Below are 13715 nucleotides of genomic sequence, written 5' to 3'. Positions count from 1 at the left end.
CTAAGATCGTGGCACTTCTCAATTATGTAACAAAGAGTGCTTAGCTTGGCAAAATGCATGAATCATTCATAAACCTCAGCAGATGTATCTGCTTTTTAAAGGAAGCCATATGTCGTCGCGTGGGCGGAGTTTAAACCGGGACTACACTTTCACAATCCTGTGTCGAGCTGAAGGGTAACCAGAATACATTAAAAAAACTATTGTAAGTACCATAACATTATTGTACTTTACACGTTTTAATGTTGAATGTTTTAATTTAATTCATTTTTGTTTGTCATTCATTATACTATGGGCAAAACCCTAACTTTTGTTTCTTGTGGAAGTCTTGAGGACACACCTAACAATTTGCTTAAACTTTCAACACACATAAAGAGTGTTTCTTGCATAAATTATTTTAACTGAAAAAGATATGCATGATTACATTCATAATCTGTGCGAAAATCACAAAAGTGACCCTATGATCGTCTCAGTTTTAATAACTTTAAAGTAAGTTAATTCAATTCAGATGACGTTCCCAAAACGTTTCCCTAAGGTTTGTTTTTGGTTTCCAGAACGTTATTTTCCAAGGTTGGTTTTTGCTTGGAAAGTTTTCTTTACGAAAATAGAACGTTATTTTTAGGTTAGTTAAACGTTCCCCTAACGTTAGTATAACATTGTCCTAACCGTCATAACTTATTTTAAATTATTAAATACCAAGTTATTTTTGTTTGCTTAAAAATAACCACCCTGCAACCATATGTGGACGTTATTTTATGGATGCAAAAAAAAAAAAAAAAAACTAAAACTAAAAAGAACTTGAATGCATTATTTTGTTCTCCCCAAAATAACCGAACAAGAACCAAAACCTAACGTTAGGGAAACGCTGGGGTGCAATTGTTTTGTAGTACTACAATCTGGGTTGTGGGTTTTAGCTCTCCATTATCTTACAACACTGATACACAGCTCAGTTTAAACTGCTGTTTTCTAGACACTGATAGAAATGAAAAGGGTTAGTTACAAGTAACAGCATGCAGTTAGCTTATCTGCTGTAAACAACAGTGGTTGGTTGAAAGCAGATTTCAACATGAATTTCCTGTTTCCTGATTTAAAGAGATTGTGAAAATATCTTTTGTTGACCAATAAAATGAACTCAATGTTATGAAGCATCATGTAAACATGCATTACTGAACCGTGCATTGATTTTTTTATCTTCTGGCATTGTTTTTGTATACATTTTATTTAAACATAACTAAAAAAAGATGTGAGTTCAGCAGGAAGAGTGGTTGAGGTTTTTAGGAATTAGAAAATTGGGTTTGATTTAGCAACTTTCATTTCCCTCTATCAAAATGCATCTGCAAAGGGAACAGAGGCTATAAGACATGATTTTATTAACAGTTTTTCCTCTATTTTAACTGAATAGTATGTTTTTATTATTATAGATCTAAAATGTCTACAATATCTTCCATTCATTTTCCAGAATGAAAAATCATTAACTTAAACCAGATTGCTGCTTACAACCATAATTTCGCCTCTTGGGACAACACAAGTTAATAAAGACTTCAATAAAGTCAGAAGGGAACTTTAGAGAATAACTAAGCCTGTGTAAATACAGGTGTGGTTTTTACACAAATTTTTAAACCGGCTTTCACAGACAAGGTTTAAGGCTAATCCCAGACTAAAATATCTTAAAATATGACAGTGTGATTGTTTTGTCTCAAGAAGCACAAATGTTTTCTGAGGCTTTTTTTATATTAAACTAAGGCATAGTCCTGACTTTAACTCATTCCCTGCCAGCCATTGTTTTGGATATTTACAAGCAGTTTTGGAGCACTATTGACTTCCATAGTACAAAAATACTGTTCTTCCTTTGTGTCTCCCCTTCCTATACCAGACACTTATTATTGTTTTCCTTATGTTTTTCCAGGTTGTGATGGACATCATCGATCCAATCCTATCCATAGCAGAGAAGCTATATAGCCTGTGTGAGGAGGTAAAGTCTAATAAGAAGCGGTGCAGGCGTCTAGCCCGACGCGTATTGGCTCTTGCTGAACTGGTGAAATTTGCTAAGGCTCGTGGCTTTGGCACGAACCCAGAGCAGGTGGAGAAAGGCCTTCAAGAGCTTAAAGTGACCCTGGAGACAGCGGAGAAGGTCGTGAGGAAATACACCTGCCTTAGTTATTTGAAACGCATTGCAAAAGCGTATGACATCGGCGAGGAGTTCAGCGCCTTGAATGATAGACTGAATGATGCAGCTCAATTGCTTTCTCTAGCGCTTCAGTTCGAGCACAGAGAACAGTTAGATCAAGTGTTTCTCGAGGCCACAAGACGACGAGAAGATGAAGAGGACAGACAGAGCGATTGCCTGGAGTATCTGAATTGTGAGCTGCTTTCGTAAATATTACTGCATATAGTTTATGCATGTAAAATCTTCAGTGCCTTGAGCGCTTTTACATTTTTTGCATCTAGTCGTGCAACAACTACTAAAGAACAATAACTACTAAAGAACAAGCAAAATGCTGTTGAAAATAGTTTGCATGTCATACATCAACTACCCATCCATACTTATGCTACGTACACACCAAACGCGGAGCATCGCGTTACTCGCGCTATATTACTTGCGGGATTTAACTTCGTGTCATGCAAATTTTTTGCTCGAGTTGAATATTTTCAACTTGGGTGAAGACGTGTTTTAGGCGATTAGTGCATGTTTTTGCGGTAAACCCGCCGCCCATATCGCGTCATTCGCATCGCCCCAAATCAGGACACGTCTGATCGCGTCTTTGCATTGACTTTGTATTTAATCTACTCGCGCAAATCGTTGAATTCACGTCTGGTGTAAACCCACGGTTACTCCTATCCTGGCTTAATATGCAGGGAACACTATATGTTAAATGTTTACATCTTTGTACCATCAAAACATTTCTCTGATTGTTTGTGCGACCCAAACACAACAATATAACCAAAGAGTTAGTTTAAGGCATTTGGCCAACGATTGAGAGTGTTTGGAAATTTTGGCTGAAAAATATATTTTTGCATCATCTGGCACAAAAATGACAAACTTTATCTTTATGAAACGCTTAGTTCCAGTCCTTGATTCTAATTGGTCGATACCTGTGTTTTATTTATGATAAAATGTATCTGTGACCGCTGCATTCCACGTTTTTGTGTATCACTGAGCAGCACCCTTAGCAATGTAAACAATAGAGAGATGCACCGACTGCAGTTTTCTTGGCCGATTCCGATTCCCAATTTTTCTGTAGGCATGACCTGCCAAAACCGATTTTTGCCGATTCCGATTTTCTTTCAAAGTAGTATAATTGACAGCATATAGGCTAAAAACAAAAATTCACTTTCACTTTCATCATAAAAGAAATAGTTAAACATTGCACTCTCATCCACACTGTATTAAATTACACGATCTTCTTTCATTTTAACAGATCTTAAAATAAAGTGCTTTCAAACTCATTTAGTTTTTTAAAATAATTAAAGCGCTGTTTTTGAAAACTAGTTAGTTTTTCCAACTATCGTACTATGATGAATCAGCAGCAAGTTATGTCATTGTTTGGGAAACACACCCCTGAGCAGAGTCCTGCACATGCAAGGCAGGAATCAATATAGGCACGGGCGGATTGCACTGTCCCAAATAGCGCACTTCATGTGGACTTTCGGTCTCGTGGCCTTAAATTGCACGTGCTCGCTTAGTCTACGAGTCCGTAGGGTGTCCCATCTGTCCTTTTTACGTTGCGAAATGTCCTCATTGGCCCTGTCCCAAATGGCGCACTTCATGTGGACTTTCGGTCTCGTGGCCTTAAATTGCGCGTTCTCGCTTAGTCTACGAGTCCGTAGGGTGTCCCATCTGTCCTTTTTACGTTGCGAAATGTCCTCATTGGCCCTGTCCCAAATGGCGCACTTCATGTGGACTTTCGGTCTCGTGGCCTTAAATTCCGTGTTCTCGCTTAGTCTACAAGTTCGTAGGGTGTCCCATCCGTAATTTTTACACTTTGAAGTGTGCTCATCAGCGCCTCCTTTGCCCCCTTGATGCGGTCTTCGGCGAAGCCCGCACTGCAGCAGGCTTCGCGCACTTTACCAACCCAGAAGTCCTTGCGAAAGGGCAATCAGACCAATCAGACGACGGAAAGGAGGAGTTCACACTGACGGGCAACTTCTCTACCTATTTCCAGTGTGACGCTCGAGTCTGTCCCAAAATACGACTCCGGTGCACCCACGTGGACTCGTATCAAGGGTCCCTAAAGTCTGGACTACGTGATGACATCAAAGTGTGGACTCTGAGGAGGACCACAACTCCGGAGTGTGCCATTTGGGACAGGGCCAAATGCGTCCCCTTTTAACTCTTGCTGCAGGCTTCACGCACTTTACCAACCCAGATGTCCTTGCGGGGTGATGCTCAAAACTGTCCTAAAATACGACTCCAGTGCGCCCTTGAGGACTCGGACTTTACAGGCACTTTAATATTTGTTTGGTGTGGTTTTGTTAAGGAAATGAGGTTTTCAAGACGTGTGCTGTATCATAAATATCGTGTTGTGCATAACAAACATCCTTCAACCTTGAGTACCTTGTTGCTTACATAAATGTAATAAGCTGTTTGCTTTATATATGTTTTGTGAAGTTCTGTAAGTCTTAAGTATAACATTGTTATTATTTCTTCTCTAGTACTGCAGTCTTTAGCTACAGGAACAAGCACAACGGTTGACGCTGTGAAAAGGACAGTCGATCAAAATCACATTGACATACAGACTATTAAGGAACTCCTGGAATCAAGTAAATAAAATCTTTAATATTTTTAAATGCCTATGATTCAACTATTGTCTGTCAGAAGGTATAAACATTAAAACTGTCTGCTGTTTGTCTGTGGTTGGCAGCTAGAAAACCATGCATTAATCTGCAGGACATAAGAGAGATAAGACGAGAAGAACTGACCTTTGACTTTCCCATTAAGCCCATTCTACATGGCAACCATTCGGAGATATTCAAAGGGACTTATAACAAATTCACAGTGGCCATCAAAAAATACACAAGCCCGCTGAGCCCAAGGTACGCGACCGTTCCCGTTTATCTCCCCAAACCCTTTCATTCTGTGTTTTGAAAGTAAGTAACATTGAGTGCAGAAATGAGTACTTTACTCTTATTCATGACCGTTTTTATTTCCTTAAGTGAGTTGAGACGTATTTTTACCAAGGAAGTGGAGACCATGAAGCGCTTCGAGTCACCAAATATCTTAAGGATGTTTGGGATCTGTGTTGAGGATGAGAACGGTATAAACATCATTTATTATTCAAGTTGTATTTTGAACAACATTGTGACACTTCATCCTGTTTCTACAGGACCCAATCCAAGCTTTCTGATAGTAATGGAGTACTGTAAGAAGGGAAGCCTTCGACAAGTACTGGACAGCAGCTGTGAACTGCCCTGGGACAGGAAGACTCGCATGTGTCTAGATGCAGCACAGGGACTCTACAGGTCCAACTTTTTTATCCTCAGTCCTCTAAAAGATTTATTTATGTGCTTTATTGAATTTTGCATGTAAAAGTGAGAGAAATAAATCAAATGTGGCATCTCTACACAGTACAGACTGCATCAGTCAGAGGAGAAGTCTAAAGTTCACGGCTCCATCCAAAGCTCCAGTTTTCTAGTGGCCGCAGGTTACAGAGTAAAGGTAATTATTTTTATTTATTATAGCAACCATGTTTTGTTTTTTGTAATACTAGGGGTAGACTTTTTCAGAAATCGGTTTTAGCAGTAGTAAAACCATGATTTGTAAGGGTGGTCATTAAAGCACAAACAAAAAATTACAAATTTGTATTTTATACTGTTGTTATGAATTACTTAACATCATTGGTTTTCGTGTTAATACCATTAAACATTAATCTGCTACTCATTCACTACCATGACATAAAGCAGGCTAGCCAACTGGCAGCCTTTTTCGGATCCAATTTAAGTTTTTGATGCATTTAAAGGTGCTCTAAGCAAATCTGTCTGATGTCCCTTCTTGTTGACATTCAAACAAAACGGAGTGTAGCTAACTCCTCCCCCTCCCTTCCGTGCTTTCTGAACGAGTCATGAACGCGCCCAACCCCCAATCCCAAATCCTTTTTGTTGTTTATTGGCTGGAACAGTTTATTATGTTTCGTGGTGGTAGGTTTGACCACTTTGTTTTTGTTGCAGTTTGCGAAGCCTGGGCTGTCTACAGAGACCACGTTTTTTTTACAGTGTGTTCAGAGGACAGGCAGCTAGCAGATAGTGAGGAGATGTTTACTGTATGAAGCAAAAAAATGTTTTATGGCTTAAAACATGTGAATTCGCTTAGAGCACCTTTAAAAAATAAAAAAATAAACTTGTGCGACTACACAGCATTTGACACGCCGAGTGGAAGTGATGCATTTCAGTGTGTTCCAATCAAAACAATGTGTGCAAGGTGAAGATTATTAATCCTTTTTTGTTCAACGTTATCAGTAACACTTGAAACATTTAAAACAATTGATTACTGATAAGTTAATTATTAAGTATAAATATATTCCTAGATTTAAAGGCTCTTGCACTGGAATGAACCCTCCCATGTTGATTTACGATTAAATTGCAATTTCTGTACGACTGCCACTAGGGGGCGAACTCTGACAGTCATGTCCGAATGGTGTGTACAATGGAAAGCCGGTTTAGCCTATATATCTTTGGATTTTAAAAAAGAAAACATGAAGTTCAATTTAAGTCATTTGGAGAAGACTGCTTATATGTTGTGAATACTTGAAATGTAATAATTTATGAAAGTTATAAACAAAAAAAGTTTAATGCTGTGTTCACACCAGCCACGGTAGAGGCGTCAAGCGGAAGTGATTTCAATGTTAAGTCAATGTTCACGCGAATGGCGCAAATTGACATTGCCGCGGCAAACGTGCGAGTTGTAAAAATTTTAACTTTAGCGAAAAATTGTGCCGCGTTAACCAATCAGGAGCTTGCTCTAGTAGTGTCATGATTACAGGAAGTGAGCGGAGTTCCAGAAGCCCCTCCAATTAAACAAATTTCCGCGTGAATGTCTTGATGACTAGAATTTCACGCGCGGCTTTCATGCGCGAATAAAGCGAGTAAACTCCAACTCGTCAAGCGGCAAACTAGGCGCGGTAGACGCAATTTTAACGCCTCAAACGCGGCTGGTGTGAACCCACGGTAACGGTTCATTCACACGGGGCGAAACCGTTAACGCTTGACGGAAGACTTATCTGTAGCTTGGCCAACAGCCAATCATAGTGGTCGCACCCTATGGCTCTGCCTAGGTTATTTGAATAAGGTGATCTGATGGCTGACGCACGTGTTGCCGCTTGAAAAGTTGAGAAATGTTTTTAGATTTAGAGCAACGGTAATGACGCGGCACCGACGGATCCACAATTCAGTTCAGCAACGTGTGAATGCACCGTAAGAGCTCGGCATTACAGTAAAAAAAATACATGTGTTGATTATTTACACTTGCACTTTTTGTGAAATGTTCATAGTTGAACTATAACATTTGGCTCTTTCGATGTTAAATTGTTAATTTGTATATTTTTAAAGTTGGGAGGCTTTGAGTTGGCAAAAACAGAAACATCACTTCAGAGGAACAATCACAAAAAGAGCAGTTCCCTTTATTACTGCTCTCCACAACAGCTGCAGAATATCAACCATCCTTACGACAAAGCATGTGAAATATACAGGTACTCACAAACATCATACACAGATCTCTGATTCAAATACAACCTGATCTCTCACTATATAAATATACTGCTCCTTTAGTTTTGGCATTGTCCTGTGGGAAATCGCAACCCGAGGTGTTCCCTTTAAAGGTGTGTTTAACCACCATTTGTTCTGTTCATCTTTTTCTATATGTATTGTTTCCTCCCATGACACATGATGCACTTCATGCATATTTAAATACGCTCTATTTTCAGGCTGTTCAAACAAAGAGATCTCTTTAAAAGTGTGTGAGCAAAAGATCATGGAGTCACTTCCTCCAGACTGTCCCAGAGAGCTAGCAGAGCTCATCGATGCCTGCAGATCCTTCAGTCCCTTTCAGAGACCAACAGCTGGAGGTAAAACCAACAAACACATCAATTTACAAAGAATGTCCTACTGGTTAGTGCTGGTCTCACTGGTGGCCATTATAGCTTGAGCCGTAGATGTTTTCCTAGTTAGGAACCTTGATGAATCCCACACTGATGATCAGCATTCAGATTTTAACCCAAATCCTTTCAAGCCACAACATTTGGGTACAGATATGTATTTTCACCAATACGTACCTCTGAGGTACTAATAGGAACTTTTTAGGTGCAATGGTACTGCCCTTGTGACAGCTAGGGACGATTTTTGATCAGTTTTTCTAATCAATACAAAGGTTTGGTCCCAGCAACACACATATTGATAACAGAAGTACACTATAAGTTGCTTTGGTAAAAACATTGAACAAATATCCATCTGCAAATATAATGTAAATGTAGCTGCAGCTCTGTATTTGTTTACATTTCTGATGCTTCAATCATTTGATGTTGTCATATCCCATGATGTACTGGTGTCAGTCCCATAGTCCTTCACATGATGATTGTTACCACAGAAACTTTAAAATGAGGAATATTATGATTATATTGAATATTATATTAAGTCTCCTCAAGCATCATAAACAGAGAATTCATTCAGTACTGCTACACATGCATGTCTGCAAAAGAAATGAATGATCATGTGGGTGCGTGTTGTTTTTGTCATACAGCATTATTATGCTATTAGCGTTATTATGCTAACAGAATTAGATTGTGAAGACTCATCAAATGTATTTCTTTTTCGTAGTATTGGTGGACAACCTCCGAAAATTAGTGGAAGATGAGTGACAGCCTGGATCGTGCTGTGAAAGTATCTCAGGATCTCATCTTTTACCATCTGATCACACCATTTCTGGGAAATACAGTTAAAGACAGAATTATTAGCCTCCTTGGTAAATATGAGCAAAGGAAGCTGGGAAAATAAATCTGCATTGTTTCTCCTTTTGAGCTTTATTTTTAAAAATTCACAAAAATGCAATGTTTCATTGATGCAAACTATTTCAAAGTGGGGTCACACACATTGGCCAGAATTATTGCCACCCCTTTATTTAATCATCTTTGCTTCCTACTTGCTTCCAGCTTGTGGTTATGGAGGTGCTGTTTTCCTTTATTATTTTTTTAAGCTTTCTGACCCCAAGATTGCACTGATTTCCGAAGTTTTCCATCTGTTTTAGGCTACTTGGAGAATTATTGTCCACTCAAATTATTCTCCTCGCTGAGCATTAAGATGATATAGACACACTTCCTTTTTCAAGCAGATTTGCAATCTCCAGTCGATTTATTCGTATTTGTTATTTCCCTGATTTTGGAAATAGATTGTTTATGGTTTAACTATTTCCTTAAAGCCACAACAATCTTTTGCTGCACATCAGAACTATAGTCTTTGGTTTTATCCACTGTGATGACTGATTATGGGATTTGGGCTTTTTGTTACTTCATTCTTATTCTCCCGTAAAACAGGAAGCCATGACTGGACAAAATTATGTTTCTTGTCAGCGTGGTGTTCTATGAAAATGTTAATATCAATGTTAATATACTTCAAAGATAATTTACTCTTTAAGGGGACACAACAAGAAAATTAAACTTTTTCCATGTTTAAGTGCTATAATTGGGTCCCCATTGCTTGTATCAACCTAGTAAAATGTGTAAAAGAACAACCCAGTAACTTAGTTTTGGTAAACCATTTTCTGCAAACATGTGAAATTGAAATTTGGCTCCCCTTGTGATGTCAGAAGGGGATAATACCGCCCCTTAATCTGCACTGTCCAACCACAAAACAGCCATTAAGTGCAGAGTACAGCTCATTTGCATTTTAAAGGACACGCCCAAAACCTGCACATTTTTGCTCACATTTACAAAGTGGCAATTTTAACATGCTATAATAAATTATCTGTGGGATATTTTTTGAGCTAGAACTTCACATACATACTCTGGGGACACCAAATATTTATTTGACATCTTAAAAAAGTCTTGTGAAATGTCCCCTTTAAAAAAAATTCTACGTGTGTGTTAGAGAAAAACATTTATTTCATAGTGCAATTCCCTTCCAGACTTTCATTTAATTGACTTTAGTGAAACAACATATTTTTGTGATTTTTTTTTAAAATTAAAGCTCAAAATGAGAAACAATGCAGATTTATTTTCATCTTTCTTTGCTCAAATATACAGAGCCCCTAAGGGGACATTGAGCAAAAATTAAATAAAGTTTAGTTTCATGTGCGCGTGTGAAAGTTTCACGTGACTAAACTCAACTTAAAATAAAAATTCTGCACATGAAAGTTTCAAGTGAGCACATGAAACTAAACTTTATTTAATTTTTGCTTATTAAATAAATAATATACTCCAGTGTCACCTTAGGGGCTCGGTATATACCAAGGGGGCTTATAATTTTTGTCCACAACTGTATGTTTATTTCTCTATTTATCTACTCTTTCATAGAGAAATATATTTCTGTATTGCATGGACATCTTTATGTTGTGTGACGTACCCAGTAGACACATTTTTTTTTAGTTTTATTTCAAAACATTGTATTTTGTTTTGCAATTAGGTAAGTGTGAAATTATAACATAACACTTTGTATTTCTTGAACTGTTTTTGTAAAGTCATGGGAACAAAAGCCATAACACAAACACAAATCCTTCGAAACAAGAAATTTTTTGTTGAATGAACTTACGGGTCATTAAAGTTTCAAAACTCAAAACAAAAGGTAAGATACGTAGACCTGTTAAACTGGTATGAACATTTCAGCACAGGTCAGTTTTTATCATTATTAAAAACTTGAGGCGATATTTAAGTGTGATCAGTAATGTTTTAATGGATGTTTAAATGCATTCTGCAGTTATGAAAGCAAGCAAGAACCCATGAGATCTGATTTTATCAACATACCATCACATTTGATTTTAGTTTATATTGTGTAAGGGTTAAGACATGTCACGAAATTCCTTGACTAAACCAACTGAATCATTTTGCTTTTGACCCTGTATGTTTTTTAAAGGATGTTTTGATGCTGAAATGATTTTGATTGGCTCAAACAATGAATTGTTTTTAGAACCAGTGGCATACTAGAGGATAAACATGTGGATGGGACACTAACAATAGCACTATTTAAGTCTATTGAATGCGCTCTTGCCATGCTGCTAAGTTGTTACATTTGCACCTCTAGTTTTAAAATCAATAAAAAATAAATGAAAATTCAAAACAGCTCAGACAGTGTATTATTCAGAGAAAGTCACACAATTCCAGATGTATTGCTGATGTTTAACACCGTGGTTTTTCGGCCTGTGTTTGGTTGGTTTTGAAGAGTCTCTTCAGAAAGTACAGCTGCAGATATCCGGCCGTGACGATGAGCAGACTCTGAAGAGCAGACCAGCTGTTCACATAACTGTAGTTTGACTGAAGCAGGTAGAAGTCAGCGCCTCTTCTCATTCGCGCATAGTTGTAGTGACGCCACATGTGGAAGACAAACATCTGCACCCTGTTGGTGCTTTCCTACATATAGATTTGAGATAAAGTTGGATGAGATTAAAGAAAAACTTTAATAACGTTTTGAATTTGCCTACTGAGGTTTCAGACATATTCGCAATATTGCATTATGCAAACTGTATAAGAAAGTAGTGTTTTCAGATGCAGGGTCACCCAAAGGGTGTTAACCTTTTTAAGGAACACACAAAGGAAAAGAATAATACATGCATAATATGCACTAAAGTTAAACACTTATAAAATTGCATATAATAAATAAGCACAATACACGGTAAAGTACCAGAAGAATTACAAATCTACAATTTTTGTTAGGCTATACAGAAAGATACCATAATGAGTAGGCTATATATTCTAAATACATTAAAATAAATGCTTATATTTGAAATAAATGCATACATATAAATGGTGTGATTTGTGAAAAATAAGAGGGGGGATGTTTTTCAAATATTTTTATTTATAAAAAATAAATTATAAGCACATGCTTATACTGATTATTCAGGGAATTAAGCTATTTTTTGTAACTCTATTATATGTATAGAAATGTAACCATGACTAAACGCACACGCCCTGAGTGAGATTCAAACCGGTTTGGCATGAATGTTGGGCGCTCTAACAAGGAGGCTAAAGATCAGAGGGGGGATAATCCCCCCCATACCCCTAGCAAATGTCACTTTAGATTTTATACAGATATAAAGTCACATGTCTCAAAAATACAATATGTTGAAACAGAAGTCAAGAGAAGTAGGCCTATCATTATTGTAAGGATATGATTGTTACTCTGTGCAGTTATCGCTTACCCCAATTGTGGACAGTGTACTGTTAATCTCTTTAATTTCTTCTTCTTTTTGTTTCTCAGTGTTTTTTTGTTTCTCAGAGTACACACCGAAGTTCAGGAAAATCTGCATACTTCCAAAACGATTGTGGAAATTGCTAAAACACATCTGATAAAAACCTGCACAGAAAACAGCATCCAATGTATCACTACAGATCATAATGTTTTTAAATACAACACTAGTATTTTCTCACTTTGAAACCATATTAACCCTATATACACACATCATTACTTTAATGATTATTTACGGAAATCTATGTGGCTCTTATCCGAACAAGTTGGAAATAAAAAAAATCATTAAAATTGATAAATCATAGGTTAGTAATAATTACCCAGTTGTCATATTTGGGTATTTTTTTAAAAGCTTAATAAAAAAATAAATAAATGTCATGCAAAGTATCTGCCTCACCAGTCTCTTCAGCATTAAAGGCAATCTGACCGCTTGCATCGTCTGCTTTACCGACTATTAAGCTGCTTGGAGCATTGACCATCACAGAGAGATGTCTGTCAAGAGCCACACCAGTGGTCAACTGGACCTGCACAAAGCCATGGTGATATTTAAATGATTGTATTCATCTTTCACACTTATAACTCACAGCAAAAATGTTTTACTTACCATAAAGTTTAGGTAGAATCTTTCACCATATTGTGCGTAGTGCCAGTAACACTGAAGGCCTGCAGCAGGCAGCACAATGGCAAAATCATACTGATCTGATCCCCTAAAAGCATCTCGATCAGAATTTTGTGGATTTGGGTCTTTAAATGATCCACTGCTGCTCAAACTAAACAACAAAAGCAGACAAACTAAGTAAATGTCTTTCTGCAACATTTCAAAACCGTCTGAGTTCAGATGTTTGAGTTCAGGGAAGTTTCTAATGATGATTAACTTTCAGTCTGACGTGTAGCTCAAACAGGTGAGAAAATTCAAGTTAGGCCACAGGTGCGCAAGATAAACTTTTCTAAAGTGCACAAAAGTTGTTTTTACATACATTTTGTAAAATATGTTTAAATGGGGCAATTATTATGTGAAAGCTGTGATAAGCCATACTGACTGTTAATATCTAAATTGCCTACATTAATACTTTTATTATTTACAATATAGTTGGCTATTTACAGAAGTCAAGATGTCAAGATTAGTTTTTCATCACTCTGGGCCTAGGGTGTCCAGGGAGCATTTTTAGGTTTTATTTCACTGTAGTGTTTACTGTAGATCACATCTGCCTTTATGTAGCAGGAGGGAACATTACAGCTGTTGTGTCTGTCAACTGTTTTTCTTAGCGCTGGGGAGGACGAAACAATCATATTTATTTAAAATTACAGGACAATTCTTTATTATAGATATTTTAAAT

General features: G+C 37.4%; 2 protein-coding genes across 2 annotated transcripts; one reads left to right on the top strand and one right to left on the bottom strand.

Moving 5' to 3' along the window:
- The first annotated feature begins 118 nt into the window (after positions 1–118).
- LOC135787993 (mixed lineage kinase domain-like protein) lies at positions 119–11255 on the top strand. Its single transcript, XM_065297890.2, has 11 exons — positions 119–202; positions 1904–2357; positions 4651–4758; positions 4860–5031; positions 5152–5252; positions 5322–5457; positions 5569–5653; positions 7540–7679; positions 7759–7808; positions 7914–8054; positions 8803–11255. The coding sequence occupies exons 2-11, from the start codon at positions 1910–1912 to the stop codon at positions 8841–8843; spliced, it is 1422 nt and encodes a 473-aa protein (XP_065153962.2). The 5' UTR covers positions 119–202; positions 1904–1909; the 3' UTR covers positions 8844–11255.
- On the bottom strand, positions 10396–13237 carry tmed6 (transmembrane p24 trafficking protein 6). Its single transcript, XM_065291256.2, has 4 exons — positions 12983–13237; positions 12776–12902; positions 12332–12486; positions 10396–11543 (listed from the first exon to the last, which is right to left on the bottom strand). Exons 1-4 carry the CDS (start codon positions 13193–13195, stop codon positions 11313–11315), a joined length of 726 nt encoding a protein of 241 aa, XP_065147328.1. The 5' UTR covers positions 13196–13237; the 3' UTR covers positions 10396–11312.
- Between the last annotated feature and the right edge of the window lie 478 nt (positions 13238–13715).

The sequence above is a fragment of the Paramisgurnus dabryanus genome, chromosome 23 (genome assembly GCF_030506205.2).
Source record: "Paramisgurnus dabryanus chromosome 23, PD_genome_1.1, whole genome shotgun sequence".
Taxonomy (NCBI): Eukaryota; Metazoa; Chordata; class Actinopteri; order Cypriniformes; family Cobitidae; genus Paramisgurnus; species Paramisgurnus dabryanus.
The sequence above is the reverse complement of the archived record's forward strand: the minus strand, read 5'-3'. Positions and strand labels throughout refer to the sequence as shown.